This window comes from Lissotriton helveticus, chromosome 2_1, assembly GCF_964261635.1.
Source record: "Lissotriton helveticus chromosome 2_1, aLisHel1.1, whole genome shotgun sequence".
NCBI lineage: Eukaryota > Metazoa > Chordata > Amphibia > Caudata > Salamandridae > Lissotriton > Lissotriton helveticus.
In genome coordinates, this window is record NC_136059.1 from 1,145,962,850 (window position 1) to 1,145,981,471 (window position 18,622).

An 18,622-nucleotide genomic window follows, 5' to 3' on the forward strand; every position below is an offset into this window, starting at 1 on the left:
CCCACATTATGCAGTATCGCCCTTGGGGGTCTATTTTAGTGCCAACCAGAGTAAAGGGCGTACCGCTCTTTACCAGGATTGCTGTGCCTCTAGCATATGTTGAGTAGGATGCAAATACCTTGTGAATCGCCCATTTCTTGGCGAATGTCTGGGAAGGCTGCACCTTAAAGTGGGTTTCTTGTAGAAAGGCTATGTGCACAGAGTGGCGGTCCAAATATGATAATATCTGACGTCGCTTCCTATGGTCACCTAAACCTCTCACATTCCATGTCAAAACATTTAAATCAGTGTCCCCCATAAGCAATACATTGGTTTATCATAAAGTGTCTCATTCGGCACTGGCCCAGGAGTCAACACTCTGGCCCTTAACCCAACATATATGCCAATGCAGCATCGTGGAGCTATATTCGTGTGTACAAAATGCTTCGCGAGAATACATTCCCACAGAGTACTTTTACGAAATCCCATCAGATCTAGGTGTAGCAACTCTCTGACAGTCCTAACAGCGAACTTCTTACCACAGTCCTTAAACAAACAGTCCCTCCCTCCCAGCCCTTTAAACAACCCCAACATAGTAAAGGCAGAAGGCCCAAGTACCTTACCAAGTGACACTACAAGGGGTCCTACCCTACTCAGAACAGGGGATACATCAGTGTCATTAGGAGTAAACATGTCAAATGAAACCTGCGAAGATTGTTTCCCATTGCCATCGGTTAACAGGTTACAGTCATCTACTGAGGACCATTCATATTCACGCATACTTGTCAGCAATACCATAAAAACACTGCTGGGAGCATAAGGCCTCAGGTCAAGCATTACCAACATTTCCCCACCCACCTCCCACTGAAGCAACCCCAACGTGCCAGAGTCCCCAACCCACCCTCCATCCCAAACAATTAGCAACCACCCCAACAACTGCAGTGCAGTAAACATGTCCAAAGGGGTATACCCTGTAGGGGTCAACCAGGGAGACACAAAGCCACCCCCCACACCTTGCCCTTCGTCCTATGCAGCCTCAAGCGGGCACAATGAAGGGAAGGGGGTGGTGCCTGTAATACTTTACCACCAACAGTACAGTCTGTGTCCACAGTCTACTCGATCAGCAGCGGTGAGCATGTCAAACTGAAGTAATCTTATTGGCCCTTCGGCCAGTGCCAGCGAGTCATTCAAGCATTCCACCAATCAGACCCCTCGCCTAGCCATCTCCATTCATCGAGTGTGCTTCGCTCTGTTCTTCGTCGTCGTTCCTTTTATTACCAGCTCGTGGATGTCGTAGAGTTTTCAAAAAATCCTGCACCTGTTGCGGGTTGGTGAAGAAGTGCTGCTTTGCCTGGTGGGTCACTCTGAGCTTGGCAGGATACAGTAATGCGTAGTCGATTTGCAGTGCCCTTACTTTCTTCTTGACATCAAGGAATTTGCGTCGCTGTTCCTGCACGATGGGCGTGAAATCCGGGTAAATAGAAAAGCTGACACCATCGCAAGATAGTTTTTGGTTTGTGCGTGCCGCTCTCAGGGCAGTATCCCGGTCCCTATAGTTTAAAAGCCGCGCAATAATTGGTCTTGGTGGGGCTCCAGGTTGGGGCTGAGGGCCAAGTGATCTGTGCGCTCTTTCAACTATGAATTGTTTGGAGAATGCGTCGGGACCAACCGCTGCAAGTCGTATCCTCTCCACATATTCTTCCATTCGCCCTGTGTTGGTGGATTCGGGCACGCCTACGACGCGGATGTTGTTGCGGCGGCTACGTGCTTCCAACTCCTCATTTTTGGCAGCTATGATTCTGAGGACATTGTCCATCCGTGACAGTTGTGCGGTGTGGGAGGCCGTGGTGTCGTCATTGTCAGATATTCTCCGTTCCGTTGCTGTGATGCGCTCTTCATGGACATCAATCTTCTGTGCAATGGCGTCCATTCTTGACGAGATCCGGTCTACCTTGTCTACTATTGTGGCAGACCCCTGTCTCATCTCTTGCATCAATTGCTGTATGTCCGCTGGAGGGGAGCTAGAGCTTGCTCCGGAGTTCACTGGGCTGTGGGCCCCTCCTGTGTCCGGCCCATTGCGCAACCCTTTTTTGGAGGCAGCTGAGTCGAATGATAGCTTCGATTGCCTATTATCAGGTTTACCCATTGTGGAATACGTAATATCTCGCGTTGGACGAATGAGGTGCACAGATCAGGGCTGTAGCCGAGAGAGGTCAGATGTAGGCGCACATGAGCCCAGTGCAGAAATAAAGGGTGCACTTTCAACTGATGCGCCAATCCTAGCAAACGATGCAGGCGGGAATGGAGGCACAACTCTGTTTGTAGCAAAGTAAGAACAATGTCGCGTAGTCCCGAGGGGAGCCAAGCAAGGAGGCCTCTAACGCGCCAGTCCTCAGCTCCAGGCGATAATTGAGGCCCAGGTGTGGGGGGTATACGTGCAAGTGCAGGGTTCAGTGGAGCTGCGTTCACAGGAAGCAGGCACCCCAGCCAGCAATGTCAGCTATGCATGTACACGGCAACGCCGTATTAGGGACGGGCCAGCGGGACACATAGCGTGCAATCTCCCGATACATACAAGTCTGGCCCCGACTTGAGGCGCAATCCAATCAGTCAATACAGTGTTGTGAGGAGTCGCGTCCTGGCCCTTCAGTCAGGAGTCCTGCCTGGCACAGTTCTCTTCTGCTGTATGCAGCCCACAGTTTCGAGGCTCAGAGTCGCAACTCACAGGCACACTGTAGGTAGCATATATCTTACTGTCCACGTTCGTGCCAGATCACAGTTCGTTACTGCGCTGTGCCCAGTCACCACTCCACTCGAGGAAGCCTTATCACCGCTCTCGGCCGTGTCCCCTCAATGGCCGTTGGCCTACTGTACACTGGGCTCATGCATCGCCAGCGGACGAAAACAGCGTAATATACCGCAGAGCAGGTCTCTTCCACTTTGGGCCGAGCCCAACCCTTCGTCTCGGCCCAACCTCGAACCCTGGTCGCAGGTGGACACGGGCCGCGCAATGGAGGCGCCCGCTTCTCCCAGGGCAGTCGGGCTTATCAGGCGCAGTCCGCCCTCTTCGATGTTGGTAACGGCGGGGGGGGGGGGAGCCAGGCCTCGCACCCAGCCCGGGACGATCCCCTGCAGGCCCAGTCTCTCACCGGTTCGCCGCACAGCAATGCTCCGGCCAGCCCGGGGGGGGTCATGTCTTCCCCCCCACACGATGTTCAGGAGTGCGACGTCGGCTGTATATCCCGCAGCGCCGGTGTCCTCTCCCAGCTACGCAGCGAATCGCACATATAAGCTCCAGCACTGCTCTCGGTCTTCCACTTCCGCGGGTGTATCTTCACGGCGGAATGTCCGAGCGCTCTCAGATTTTCACCGAGTCTGCAGAACGGTACACCTCGCAGCTGTGCAGTGTTTCAAGGAGTTTGGTGTCGGTGGTAGAGGATCATGAGCGGATCAATGGAACAGGCAGCAGGAGCCTCACTACAGTGCGGCCATTCTGCGTGTGCGCCCCCTAGCGCCTCCCACCATTCCTGCAGTGGTACTTATACCACTTCTTTAGTATATGGTTTACGAGGCCCCCAGGGCAGAATTGTAATTGTGCAACTTAACGTATGCTTATTAAGTTACTTGTGCTGTATCTCGAACTCTGACCTCATAAAGAGTGCAGACGGTTTGTGTTAGAAATAAATACATATATATATTTTATATATACCTGGTGTGGTGTCCTTTCAATTGATATTCAAGGGGTTATTATTGGTAAAACAATTGGCTTCACATGCTCTCTGGAGTGTTAGCCTAAGACTGCTTTGTCCATGCTACCACTAGGATAGCTGGTCTATAAGGTTGACTTTACAACCATCACCATAAGGGTTGTTTGGACTGGTGCAAGGTGCTCACTAAAATAGTGAACATCATATACCAGGCCAACTTCTCACATTGGTGTGCAGCGGTTGGGATAAGAGCTTGCTGATTGTTTTACCATAATATCTTGAGATATCATTTGAAAGATCACATTAAGGTACCTAGAGGTACATATAATTCAGGTCCTAAAATACTAAAGTTCTACTGAACTTAGTTGTTGTAGAGCAAAGGACCTAGCACACCCTTACTACAACTCCTAGAGAGGTTTAGTAGGTAACACTTAGTGTAGGTAGGTGCACACACCACACCTCACTAGATCATGTCTCTGAGAGCAGAACCAAGTGGATCTCTCCCAGTGGAGGTAGAGCCTGTAAGGATACCTTCCAGATATGATACCCTAACTTTCCATGATCTAAGGCACTTGTGCACATCTAGAAGGTTAAAACAGGGTTCCAACCCTACCCTCAGACATCTGATTGAGCACATGGAAGAATATGATGCTCTAAAGGCCTCTAGCACAGGCCTACCAGTTAATACAGATGAGGGACAGCCCTCAGAGGATGCCCCTGATCCTGATCTTATTGAGGAAGATGAGGTAGAAGAGGAGGACGCTGAGGAGGATACTGATAGTCAGGTTATAGTGGGAACACTTACCCAGGCTAACCATAGCCTACATGGGGCTGGAGGGGGCATAGCCCCACACAGACCCTCAAGCAGGCTTAACACTGAGCCCAGGAGGAGGGAATCTCGCCACTCTGGTGCCTCATTAGGGTCAGATGCTGTTAGGAGAATGTCTTCCCCTGAGAGAAAAGAGCATCAGGTCAGAATGAGAGAAGTCAATCTGAGGATTGAGAGGCAAGAACTTGCCATCGCCAAAGAGAGACTTGCTCTTGCAAGAGAGCAAACGTTAAGTGGGGGTAGAACCCACTGGTGGCAGCATTATCCCAAAGGATAAAGATAGGACCTATGATAATAGAAGAAACCTAAGCAAGATTGTCCCACCCTACAAAGTTGGGGATGACATCCACAAGTGGATTGCTGCTTTGGAGAGGGCTTGCAAAGTACAGCAGGTACCCCAAAGTCAGTGGGCAGCAATCTTACTTACATATAGTATAACTATATCTACATACTTATATAGACACATATTAACCTATAAGCCACTCCTATGGCAGACCTCGACAATCATGGAGGTAGAGTGCTTGGTTTTATGTGAGAGGGTGCCCTAGCATGAGCTGAGCCCCTCTGCAGCTTTCGGAACCATCTCCTTATAGCTGTTCTATGATATAGCCATACCATATACTCTGAAGTGCATTATAATCCTCGCGGTTAATGCTAACTTTGGTTTGCCTTTTTCACAACATGTTGTGTAATGTGTCAAACACTTTGGAATACTACCCCCCCCCCCTTTGCCAGTTCTGGCAGCGGGGGTAGCATTCCACCCTTCTAGAGGGAGAAGACATGTAGTTACTGTTAAACCCGGTTAAAGTTAAACTGAGACCCAGCTTCACATAATGGCTGCTGCGGCCATAGACACGAGTCTGCCCTCCTGCTGCTGGACGAAACTCCAGCAGGGGAGCCTTGGACAATAGGTTTCCTTTCCAGGGAGGTGCTGGCACCTCCCCAGACAGACTTTAGTGTATAGGGGCAGGGAGGGCTGCATTCAGTGAATGCTTTCCAGACACTGCCTGGGGCCCACAAGGTGCTGCATGCATTTCCAAGTTCAAACTAGGTTGCTGGGGCACTCAGCCCCAGCTCTGACCCGAAACTGGACAAAGTGGAAGGGGTGTAACCGCCCCCCTCCCCAGGTCCACCCATAAAAGGGACCTTAGAGTTAGTCCACCCCTAAACTTAAAGTATAGAACCCCAGTCCCTAGGACTTTAGATTACCCTGGATGAAACTCTGTAACATATATCCTGGACCTTCTACATTCCATTTCGACTGGAAGGCGGAAGAAATCTCCCTTGTGGTCAAAGAGTGACCACCCTGTTCAAACTGGCACCAACAGCATCTTTGCCGGTCTGCATTTTCGAGGCTCCCGTCAGATCCCGAAGTATCTGCGACACAGAACACGGACTTCCAGACATCTCTGACGCTGACCTGCGCTCCCAGCAAAGCTGAGACCTGTGGCGGACACGAGAGACGTGGGACCGGAACTCCTGGACATCCTGCATCGACTTCCCGAGGTATCCCGAAGTTGTGCATTGGCGTGCTTGAAACCCCAGCCCCGAGCACCTATTGCCCCGAAGCTCAGAGGTCCACACTCCACGAGTGTTCCGTGGGCCTGCTTTGTGCATTTCAGCTCGACGCGTCTTCGCGGTTCCTAGTCCATTGGCTAGTGAGCCCCCAAGAAGACCAATCCTTGATTTAATTTGCTTTCCTGATTGCTCCAGGCTTGCTCCAACTTCCCTGCAAAGGAGAAGTTCCTCAAACCTTGCTGGTCTGCACCGAAGCCAATCTTGACATCCTGTGTGGATTGCGGTTGCAAAAGGCTTGTTGGGTCCAACCCGGATACCGACACTGCAGTCAACTAGATCCTTCGTGAGACAGCTCGAATCCAGCTCCTGGTAGTCGTCGACACCTCCTGGACCTCGTGGCTTAAGAGACAAACTTCACCTTTTCACCTGAAATCACCCGACATCTAGTGGCATATTCCTATCGCCGCCCTGGTCATTGGCTAGTGGCCCAGACTCTGTCTCCTCTGCTTTCAGGTTCTTCACATCTCCGATCCACCCTTTGATCCACCCGGACACTTTTCCTCTCGTCGCCTGCAGAACTTCTTCGCAGCTCTCCATTGGAATCGACGACAAAACCCGACACGAAAAGACACCTATGCACCCAGCTTCCCTGGGTGAGGTAACACGAGTACTCCGATGCTTCCGTGGGTATTGACTCTCCAAGTGTCCTAGTCTAAAAGGGTTCCATCGTAGTTCACCTCCTTGTACCCTTAAATCTTTAAAAATTGTAACTTGTTTGTTTCCCATCGAAAGTCAATGGTAACCCGCGGCTGTGTCTAGACATTGCATGTTTCTCCCGTGGGCCTCCTACATCCTAGCCTTTGGTTATTCCTAGAAGCCCCAGCGATTCCAAAGGCCCCAGGCCTGCTTTCTAACTTTCACGTGATTCTTATACCACTATTTTAGTATATGGTTTGTGAGGCCCCTAGGGCAAAACATATACTGTGCAATTTATTCTATCCTAATTAAGTTCCTTGTATTGTACTTTTACCTCTGACCTCATAAAGAGTGCAGAGGGGTTGTGTGTAGAATAAATACATATATATTTGATATATACCTTGTGTGGTGTGCTTTCATTTGGTACTCAAGGGATTATATATGGTAAAACAACTTGCTTAACTCGTCTCCAAGTCTTAGCCTCAAGGCTGCTCTCCACAGCTACCACTAGGATAGCTTTCTATAAGGTTGACTTTATAACCTACCATCAATAAGGGTCGATTGGAATGGTGCAAGGTGCGCACTAGAATAGTGGGCATCATATACCAGGCCAACTTCTCACACTGGGGCCTTGTTAGCAGGGTCTCACTACACACTCAGTCAAGTTAGCATCGGGTATCTGGCAAAAAGTTAAGGATGTAATCATGCAAAAAGGGGCACTTTCCTACATCTGTTGTATATATTTTTGTAAAAAGTGCTCTGGGATTCCCTGTGGCTGTCAGACATTTTATAGCTCAAACTATTAATGAAAATTCCCCTAGAGGAACATTTAGGATAACAGTTAAGTAACTTTTTCTTCCACGACATCTTGCCAGGCAGTCAATACTTTGAATAATGCTTTGTGAACAGAGAGCTGTCCTTCAAATTCTTAATTAATCTGTCAACTACTCATTTGTATGCTGACCTTCCTTTACCAACCATTTATTTTGCAAAAATGTTTCCTTTTTAGTTTAACTCCCAGAGAATTTAACTCCTATGGTTCCCGGAGAGGAAATGATGCTGTCATGGCTAGAGGAACTTTTGCCAACATTCGTCTGTTTAACAAATTTCTTAATAAACAGGCACCACAAACAATACACTTCCCTACAAAGGAAACAGTAAGTATGCGGCACTAATGCCTACTTTGCCTTCTGTTATGACGATAAGAATAACAAAACAGTACAGCAGTTCTACATTTGTTTTTTTTCATACACAACAGCTTATGCTTATTGTGTATACTGTCATTGTGTTAATTTCGTACTGTCTCCTGTCATTTGATGACTTTTTTAATTGACCTGCGACTAACATTACTGAAATTATTCAACATGCAGTAAGTAGGCCAAGAACCTCTAGCGTTTGTTCCCAAATATTATAGTATTGCGCACCATAAATCTATCCCACCACATAAATGAGTGCAAGGTAACTAGAACTTACTGTAGTTATTTTCCTGTGAAAAATGATGGTTTGTTGCTGTATATATCTACATGGTTATTTTTTAGGTTTCACCCACCGAAAGAAATTGTCTGTTGTCGAAGAACTATTGTCTACTATAGAGAGTGGGCTTTCATTTAGCTTCTTGCTCATTATTGTATGGCTTTGTTGGCCAACTCGGTTTGATGCTTCTTATTCGATGGAACATAGCTTCTTTACATCCACTTCTACCAGACTGCTCGTTTATGGTCATCAGCACCGCACCCTCCTCTGTGCATCCCCACCCCTGCTTTATATTTATGTATTTATTTTTTAATTCCTTTTCCTAGGGATCGTCAGGTGCACAGTGCTTCTGGGCTGCTCAATTCTGCTCATTTGCATAGCATCTTGAACAAACCTTATTTCATAATTTACCATTCGAAAATGCCTGTCTTCTTGGGACAGTAAATTAAGAATAAATTATATCAAACAATTACAATTTGGTTTTGGTGCAAGGGCATGCATAAACAGACAATAGTAGCTATTTTGCCATGAATTTTGTTATAGTTTGACAAAAATCATTATAAGGTAGTCGGTCATGCTTATTAAAGGTACAACCAATTTGCCTTGTCATTTCTTGTTTACATGTGTGATCAGTTTTATAGTTAAAGGCTGACCCAGTGCAACAACAAACATATTCGTCAACTCCCTAGTGACCTAAATTGAGAAATTAGTATTTTTATAATTGTAATATAATTGTACTCATCTATAATTATTTTCAATGCCTAGATGGTAATGTTGATCATGCTGCTGAATGCTGGTACGTGTTTGCTAAGAATAGTAGACATAGTGAGCTTGCAGTACCTATCGTTAGGTGAGTGGAAGATGCCGTCAAAATAGCTCCTGCTGTAGTTTTTTTGATAGAGAGCAGATTGGTTTCAAGGTTTTTGGGGTCTGCTCTCTTGGGTAGGGTTTTACAGGAATTGCACTCGTGGTTTCAAGCACTTGTAGGTGAGACTCCTAAAACTTGAAGATAAGATTCATGCCAACTCATTGGAATAATGGTCCAGAAAGTTCAAGCGATTAGCCCCTAGAGCTGTGCCTGGACCTAAAACATAGGTCACAATGTTTCTCACCTTTCAATACTTGCCCAGCTAACACAATCTGAACTTGACTAAATCATAGGCTCTTTGGCCATCAGTTTGTACTCTGAGACTCATGAGACCCTGAATCGGGATGAAGATAAAAAAACACAGCCTTAATGTTCTGCTGTGGTCTTCAACACTACAAGGCAGGATGGATGCTGGAAGGTGACCTCGGACACATCCATTCTGCTGGAAAATGTGTCTGTTCTGTGGGGATTCTCTTCGGGTGGATGCAGTGGGCAGTACCCTCTAAGCCAGGTATTCAATGTGTCAAGTATGTCATTGAACTTTTTAACTTACTTGACCCTCTTCAATCTGGCTTCAGGAAAGGCTGCAGCACCGAAACCGCCATGCTTAACATTATTGATGACATTCACCACTCCCTTGACAATGGCGAATCTAGCCTACTGATCCTCCTTGATCTCTCCGCAGCGTTCGATACCGTTAACCACTCTGTTCTTCTCAAAGTCCTTAAAGAACGATTCGGCCTTAATGGCATGACTCATAATTGGTTTGTCTCATACCTGCAGCACCGCGCTCAGCAAATTAAAATCCACAATTGCCTTTCGAACCCCTCCCCCATCTCTCTAGGAGTTCCACAAGGATCCATACTATCTCCCTCTCTCTTTAACCTCTTCATGGAACCTCTCACCCTCATTCTCAAACAATCAGAGATTAACTATCACCTCTACGCTGACGATACACAACTCTACCATAAGATAAAAACCCATGCTGACATCCTCCACCTCAACAACACCCTCATCAAAATTCAAGCCTGGTTCCACTCGAACCATCTCAAACTTAACCCAAAAAAAACTGAAATTATTCTTTTCTCCCCAAAAAACAACCAGCTCCCCATTCAAAAGTGGATCACAGACCTTAACGCCCTCAACTGCTCCCTGTCCCTAGCCACCTCAGTCAAATCCTTGGGCATCTCCCTTGACAACCGACTAACTCTCAACGTTCACATCAACAACTCTGCCAAAGGAGCCCTCCTTACCCTCCGTAACCTTAAGAAAATTAAGCCCTTCATCCCAATTGATGACTTTAAACTGGCAGTCCAATCGCTTGCTCTATCGCGCATTGATTACGGCAATGCCATCCTCACCGGAATTCCCAAAACCCACCTGGCACCTCTTAAATCTGTGCTCAACCTCGCGGCTAGGCTTATCACGGACTGCAAACGATTTGACCACATCTCTCCCGCCCTTAAATCCCTTAAATGGCTCCCCATTGAAGGTAGATCCACATATAAAACCGCCTGCATTACGCACAAAATCCTCCACCAAAACACACCGGCATACCTCTCCAATAAACTGACCAAAGCAGGCTGCACGCGATCACTGAGAAGCTCCAACACCCTCCTACTTATCCCCCCCCTTCAGAAAAAGAATTCCACTCAGTCACGCTCCTTTTCAGGCAATGCCCCACTTATTTGGAATGCCCTCCCTAAAGACCTCTGCTGTAACCAGTCCTACCCCAGCTTCAAAAAAGAACTCAAACTTCTTCTCCTTAATAAATACTGGGGTTTCTAATCCCTCCCTGGTAGCCTCGCCCCTCTGCATCACCCCACCTATCTGCTCTGCAGATAGGTGGTGTGACCACCCGCCTGGCCAACTCCCTTTCCTTCTATCTGATCACCTTACTTCCCCTCCTCATGACAGTCAGTTCTCTTGCATGTTTTTGTATACCTGTGAGGCTTCCCGCCAAACTGTGACCGCTATTTTGTATGACTCATAGTGTCTAGCAATTGTTTTTACTTTTTTATCTAGATGTCATGTATCCTATGTGGACTTGTTCTTTTATTATTCCGTTGTCTGTGCTTATACACACTGTACCTGTATGGAAACACCTTGTAAAGCGCTCTGATACTCCTGGGTCCAGCCAGCGCTATATAAAACCTCTTAAATAAAATAAATAAGTATGACCTAAATATACTGATTGCTGCAATGTGTTTATCTATTGCATTTTTATATGTTTAAGGTGGTGGGTGTTTGCATAACATGTTTCATATTATACATATAGGTTTGTATGGTGCATATGATTTGCATAAGCTGCAACTGTTCTTTACAGTATTACATATACTGCTGTAGTAGGTATATAAAAAGGGTCTCTGGGGTGTCTCAGAATTACAGGTAATGGAATGTGTTTATTTGCCACACTGCTTGACAGTTAAGGGATCTCAACAAGCACAGGGGTTCCTTTCCACTGTTGGAAGGATCTGTGTCACCTCTTAAGTGCTTTGGAAAGATTGTGTAAGCTACATTTCTTAGGAGGAGAATTTAAGTGTTTCTTTCTACAGATTTACATCCGCAAACTGCATGCAAAAATTCTCCACCTGCTATAGTCCTTAAAATCTTGCATTATTTTGCATTCTATCAAACTTTTTACCTACTTCGATCTCGTATTTGTTTTGTAAGTGAACTACTGTTACCTTTCTGCCTGCCTCTTATGTAAACAAGTTACTCTAAATCGTATGCCTATCCAGCTTAAGCTCTTTTTGGAAACCATGACTATTTTATTAATTTCAGCAAGGAAATTCTTCTCACATAGCTCCCTTTAATTAGCACATCTCTGTCAATAATGCCCCACAAAGAAACTGGCATGAATGCATAGAATGAGCATGCAAATTAATTCCAATAACTAAGGGACTGACTTACTTTGGGCTCCTGGATAGCTTGCTACTCGCCATAAAGCACTTTGACGACTCAACAGGTGTAGGAAGCACTATGTAAATGCAACTTAAACTTTTAAAACACTGGTAACCATACACTTTTGCTGGAAAGGCTGGCTGGAACACTGAACGGGCATAACTGGACAGCCTTTGTTTGCCATGGATCCTATTATTTATCCCCAACTGTAGCCAATAAATCAACATTGGGTCAGCTGAGTTATTCATGTGTCCATTGGCATTCCACAAGGATCATCGCATCACTTCCCTACTATTTCATATCTGCGTCTGTCCCTTGCACGGCTACTCTGGTCAGGTTAGCATCCAGACATACTAGAAAAACATGCTTCTTCACATCCAGCTAGAAATCAACCAAATAATTCCACTAGCATCACATTGTGCTTGGACTACATGCTCTACTGCATGAAAGAAAGCTTTCTTTGCATTAACATGGCCAAAACTGGGAATTTTGCTAGTGGGGGCGACACACATGCCTACCTGCGATTTGCCCCACAATGTAGTAAACACTCCCCAATCTCCTACAAAGTGAGGAAACTGCAAACTCTGATTTTTTCCCCCCAACTACACACTTCCCCCCCCCCCCCACTTGCCCACACACTACCAATTCCACCTTCCTCAGCCCTGCCAGGTGCCATTTATCATGTGTTAGAATAGCGCATTTGGTGGATTTCTCTGCACTTCATTAGAGCTTCTAGAGTGATTAGCTGCCTGGGAAGGCGCAGCCAACCTTTGTGGGGCCCGCAACGAACCCATCCAGGGGGCAGAACATGTGAGCGGGAAGGCACTGAGCCCGGGATAATTCTGACCGCTGATTGGTCAGCATGGTTTAAAGGGACCAATCTGCAGGGGCCCACAGGGCTGTAAGGGCAGGGGGCTCCCCTAGGAGGTCATGATCCATATCCATTGGTATGCTGACCACAAACTTGGTTGACGCCATCACAGGGAGTCCTCCCAAGAAAGTAACAGGAGCAGAACAACCACCACCCACCAAAGACCACAACTAACAGGCAGAGATACTGGTGTGCATCAACAGCCAAGGACAGAGGCTCGGCACTAGGGGGATAGCCTCATCCTACAAAGGAAACTTTGAGTGGCAACAATGATCGCAAGAGGAGAGCACCAGTCGCACCAAACTGTCACTCCCAGCCCAGAGGAGCTACAGCAACAGCGAAGGAAACTGGGCAAGAGAGAAAGGCTTCTCAGAACGAGCCCAGCAGGGTACAGGTTACCGACCCCCACCGTCGGTGCCTGTATTGCCTAGGGGCCAACCATGATGACAAGTCGTGCCCCGACTGCCGGGCCTTGACGTTGAAGGCTAGGCGGGAGCGGTCCCGTAAGCGCCTCAAGATCCGTCAGTCGGCCTGCGCCGCTCGAGGTCCCGGTCCAGGAGGAGGTCGAGGGACCGGTCACGGGGCCACAGTCATCACAGCTCGGCGAGTCGACACCACTCGTCGGGCTCCAAGTCCTCAGGTAAGTCGAGGCACAAGAAGTCGAAGAAGCGACATCACTCTTCTGACTCCCCCCGACGCTCTCGCAACACGGAAGGGTTTCCGGGCGACACGGACCGCCGGAGCTGCAGGTGCCGTGTACAGCTCCACACCCGCCGGTCCCTGGGCTGAACTCTACGCCGGAGGAGATCAGCACCTTCCTCACGGCCATGAGGTTGCTCTTTCCTCCGTTAGGTCCCGCCGAGGTGCCTTCAGGCCCCGCGGACCAGTCTGGGAGCCCACGCGGGCCGCCGGGTGCTTCAGCCCCGGCGCCGTCGGCGACCTCGGTCCCGACGCCGCAGGGTTCCTCGGGATCCAGGCCTGGATCCGTGACGACGCCGGTCGACGTTACGACCCCTCCGCCGGCGTCGTCACCAAGGGTGTCGCCCCTGGCGCAGTCCTCGAGCGGCGTCGTCCCCGATCCCCATCCCGGTGCGGATCCGGCGTCGGACCGGCGCAGTCTTCGAAGCGGATTGGTGAGCCCTTTACCGACGATCCGGCTCCATCATATCTTCCTGACCTTCAGGAGATGGGTGAGGAGGGGGATTGGGAGGGGTCTGAGGACACTCTGGCACTGCAGTGCCAGTTGAGACAGAAATGGGCAGACAAACTGGGGGAGGCCAGTGGTTTGGACACTTCGCCCGACACTGGTTTTGTCTCCCCTCCGACCGTGGCTACGGAGGAGGGGGCTGCTTATAGCATGGTGTTGACTAGGACAGCCAAGGCCTTGGCTCTTGAGCTCCCAGTCGCGGCCGTGAGGACTAACCTCCTCACTGAGGTACTAAAACCGCAGGAAAGCTCCTCGGAGCCTCTCCTGCAGTTCAACGAGGCCCTCACTGACGTTCTGTTGGGTACCTGGTCCAAGCCCTCTACAGGCCTCCCTGTAGATCGGAACGTGGCCCGACGCCGCCTCCGGGCGACCCCATTTTCCTGTCCGTTCACCCCACCCCTGAGAGCCTGGTGAACCAGGCCTCAACTTCCCAGACCGCATTCCTGACCGCCCCTCCGGATCGGGAATCCAAAATGTACGACCAGTTCGGTAAGAATCTGTTCAACTCATTGAGTTTGGGCTTGCGGTCTGTCAACACCACCTGCCTTTTGGGCCGTTATTACCACTCTTTGTGCGACATGGTTGCGGAAGTGCTGACGCAGTGCCCAGTGGAGGTCCAGGCAAAGCTAACCCAAGCCCTCGCGGAGGGAAGGGATGCAGCACAATATTTCATTTGGTGTGGAGTGGATACCATGGACTCGCTAGCCCAGGTGATTGCTACGACGGTGGTGGTTCACCGCAACGCCTGGCTGAGGTCCGCCAACTTTTCGGGCGATATCCAAGCATCCCTTATGGACATGCCCTTTGATGGCCGTCGCCTCTTTGGCGACAAGGCGGACAATGCGCTGGAATGTTTTAAGGACTCCAGGGCTAAGGCCAAATCCTTGGGCCTCAGCCAACGCCAGCAGACTTCTGCCTTTCGTGGCCAAGGAAGGGACGCACCCACAAGTCCAGCTAGCCACAGGCCGCAGAACCAACCAACGCGGTCGCGGATGTGGCAACCGCCGTGGCGGTCCCAGGGGACACCGGCAAGGTCAGTCCACACCTGCCCCCGCAGCATCTGCCTCGAAATCCTCCTAGTCAGAGTTTTCAGGCCCATTCGTCGCCAGTGGGGGGCAGGGTTCGCCACCACCTCCCCCACTGGCGCTCCATCACATCGGACAGGTGGGTGCTGCAATTTGTCCGAAGGGGCTACTCCCTCCTCTTCGAGACGACCCCTCCAGCCATGCCACCGCAGTACCACTGCATGTCCGGGGATCACTTGCAACTTCTGCAGGAGGAAGTTACAGCCCTCTTGGCCAAGGGGGCCGTTGAGCGCATTCTTGGGTGGGAAGTAGGACGTGGTTGCTATTTCCACTACTTTTTGGTACCCAAGAAGGGTATCTAAGGAGCGTCAACGGCATCCTCCGGAAGGAGAAGTTCAAGATGCTGACTTTGGCTCATGTCCTAGCTGCCCTGGACCCAGAAGACTGGATGGTAGCATTGGACTTGCAGGACGTGTAATTCCACATCCCCGTCCTGCCGGCCCACCGGCGTTACCTGCGGTTTACGGTAGGCCACGAGCATTTTCAGTTTACCATGCTCCCCTTCGGCCTTACCAGCGTCCCACGGGTGTTCACGAAAGTGATGGCGGTGGTCGCAGTTTATCTGCGCAGATTAGGGGTTTCAGTCTTCCCCTATCATGACGATTGGTTGTTGAAGGTGGGCTCGTCCCAAACAGTCGTCTCCCACCTCCAGACTACGGCCGCCCTTCAGCACTCGCTGGGGTTCTCCATCAACGTGCCGAAGTCACACCTGTGCCCCTCTCAAAAGCTCCTCTTTATCGGAGCGGTCCTAGACTCAACGCAGTTTCAGGTTTATCCCCCCGAACAGCGGGTTCGGGATATTCAGGCTCTGATTCCGATCTTTCAGCCTTTATCCCAGTTCTCTGTCAGGTTGACGCTGCGGCTCCTGGGGCTGACTGCCTCCTGCATCCTTCTGGTTCATCATTCCCGGTGGCGGATGCGGGCTCTGCAGTGGGACCTGAAGTTTCAGTGGGCACAGAAGTTTCAGTGGGCACAGCATCAGAGCAACCTGTCCGACTACGTCCGGATCTCGGAGGGCACTGCAAAACAGTTGCAGTGGTGGCTCACGAACCGCGATTGGGTCAGCGAAAGATCTCTCTCCCTTCCCCAACTGGAGCACGTAGTAGTGACAGATGCGTCCCTCCTGGGATGGGAGGCCACATGGGAGAGCGGGAGATCAGAGGCCTCTGGTCTCCGGCAGAGTCCCGGCTCCACATCAACCTTCTGGAGCTGCGGGCGATCTGGCTTGCACTGAAAGCATTCCTTTCCTCTGTCCGGGGAAGTGTAGTGCAGGTGTTCACGGACAACACCACCGCCATGTCTTATTGCAAGAAACAGGGCGGGTGGGGTTGTGGACCCTTTGTGGGGAGGCTCTGCGCCTCTGGACATGGCTGGAACACCAGGGCTCAAAACGTGCTCCTAATGGGCCATTAGTTGCATCCCCTTCGGGCAACACGGACTTGGGTTCCTCCCAATAATTGAGGACTCCACACAGGTTTGTTTGATTCTTGTACAATTCTCCTTTTTATTCAGATATGTTAGTTCATGAATAATTCACTTGAATGAAATTCATTTGTCATTTCATCGACATTCTTATTCTTTTATCACATCATTATTGTTGCTGGCTCCTATGCATTTCGGGCACTAGACAGCCCTTCCTCAGGGAGCGTCACTGTTAATTCAAACATAGTATAACCGTATCAAACAAAGTATAACCATATTGATGTCAATATGCACAATGAAATGAAGCAATATAATGCTCTTAAGTGAATGTATAACACACGTGTTTCGAAATTCTGTGAGTGAATGTGCCTGTGAAAACCGTGTGTGTAGAAAACGTGACCCGATGGTGTCATAACCGTGTTAAAAAATTAGCACCTTACTCACCACACCTCTCGGACCTCGAATTTCACATCCGCTTTTTGGTACTCATCACAGTTTTCGTGTATATTTTTTCAGAATCTCAAAGCCTTAAGCTGAAAAGACATGTAAGTTGCTCATTTTTTAACACTGTCATGACCCCATCGGGTCATGACCCGATGGTTTTTCACACATTGAGGTGTGTGAAAAAGAAGAGCGTTACGATTACTAGAGACTGTTGTGTGTGCAAGCTATAAGCCGTGCATATGTAGCAAAGTCTGCTTATAAAAGTCCCCAAAACATGCCACACAACTGTCTATGGTAGCAACTGATAGAGCGTAGGCTCACCTGCTCAACATACTCACCTGGGCCCATATGTCTATGTATGCATTAAACAGGTAAAGCTACACTCCATCAATTGGGTTTTTTACCATTTGGATTTTATACCATTTGTCTTACCAATCCAAGTCACCGATACCTATAGTCCTAAAGGATCAAGGGAGTTCGAGAGAAAATAGGTAGCAAACAATAACATTTAGCATTTCATGAATAACCACAAACTCTGAAAAGGTTTTAAATCTTTATCTAAGTAAAATTTTGGAGATTTATAACCATGAACTCTAATTAACTTCTTATTCTTCAGAATAATACAGATTTTAAAAGAAACATTGCTAAACGAATTGGAGAGAAAATGTCGTTAAGCATTTAAACATAGGGTGGGTAAGAGAAAGGGAAAACAGTACAATGAGGAACCCACACTTTATGGTTACCTATTGCGGTGTGATAACCAACTCGGGTCACGAACTGTGTCAAAGAAAAGAATCCCAAGTACAGGTGCCAGCAGGTAGTAACAGGTGCAAGCCAGAATCAGAACCAAGACAGGAAACGGACCAAATTGAATCAGGACAGGTCCACCACAGGCCAAGACTCGCACCACAGTTAAAGTTCAAAACGCCAGCGTTGCAAACCCTCTCTGCATCTAACAGTCAAACCCCGATTGGGTCATCGATCTCCTTCCCATAACCCCGATTGGGTTATCGAATCTTCTGACAGAGTGCTCCGCCAGCAACTCAGCTCCCGATCACCTATTGAGTGCGTTGGGTCAGTGACAGGTCAGCTATTCGGACAAGTCGGACAAACTAACTAGCTAAGCCTACCTTAGTTATACTATTTTTCAGGTCAGTGTACCACCCCCAAATGTTGCAAGTGTGTGAATCCCACAATTTTATTGGACAAGAAAGAGGAGCAGCCATCACACCATACTTTTCTAGAAGCAACTTGTCAATCATGTATTCAAGACGTTCCCTCCCATAACTTTATCTACCCATGTTCTTTTATTCCGCCCGGTAGGGAAATGTATCAATGATCATTTAAAAACAATTTAATCAATTCAGCTTCCTCTGGCAAGGCAAGGAGTTCACTCTTCTCCGCCTTCCATGTCCGTCTTGGCCATGATTCAAGGCTACAGCTTCTGTAACTTCAAGACTTGTCCCGCAGACGCAGTTTCTCCAAAGATGGAGTTCAGCAAGGCATTTAGGCCAGTTTATTCATAACATGTGAAAATAGAAAAGAAACAGTTTGAGTCACAGAATAAATGAATGCACTGTATACCACTTCTTTCTACTCTACTCCCATTAATTTATTTT

The 18,622-nt window shown here is 48.6% G+C and overlaps 1 protein-coding gene across 4 annotated transcripts in view; it reads left to right on the top strand.

Annotated features, from left to right (window-relative positions):
- ACO1 (aconitase 1) overlaps positions 1-18,622 on the top strand; it is a 418,934-nt gene that overhangs the window by 364,940 nt on the left and 35,372 nt on the right. For all 4 annotated transcript variants that reach the window (XM_078675989.1, XM_078675987.1, XM_078675990.1 and 1 more), the window contains one exon: positions 7,739-7,886. In XM_078675989.1, coding sequence (XP_078532115.1) covers positions 7,739-7,886 — 148 coding nt within the window. The remainder of the gene's footprint in view (positions 1-7,738; positions 7,887-18,622) is intronic.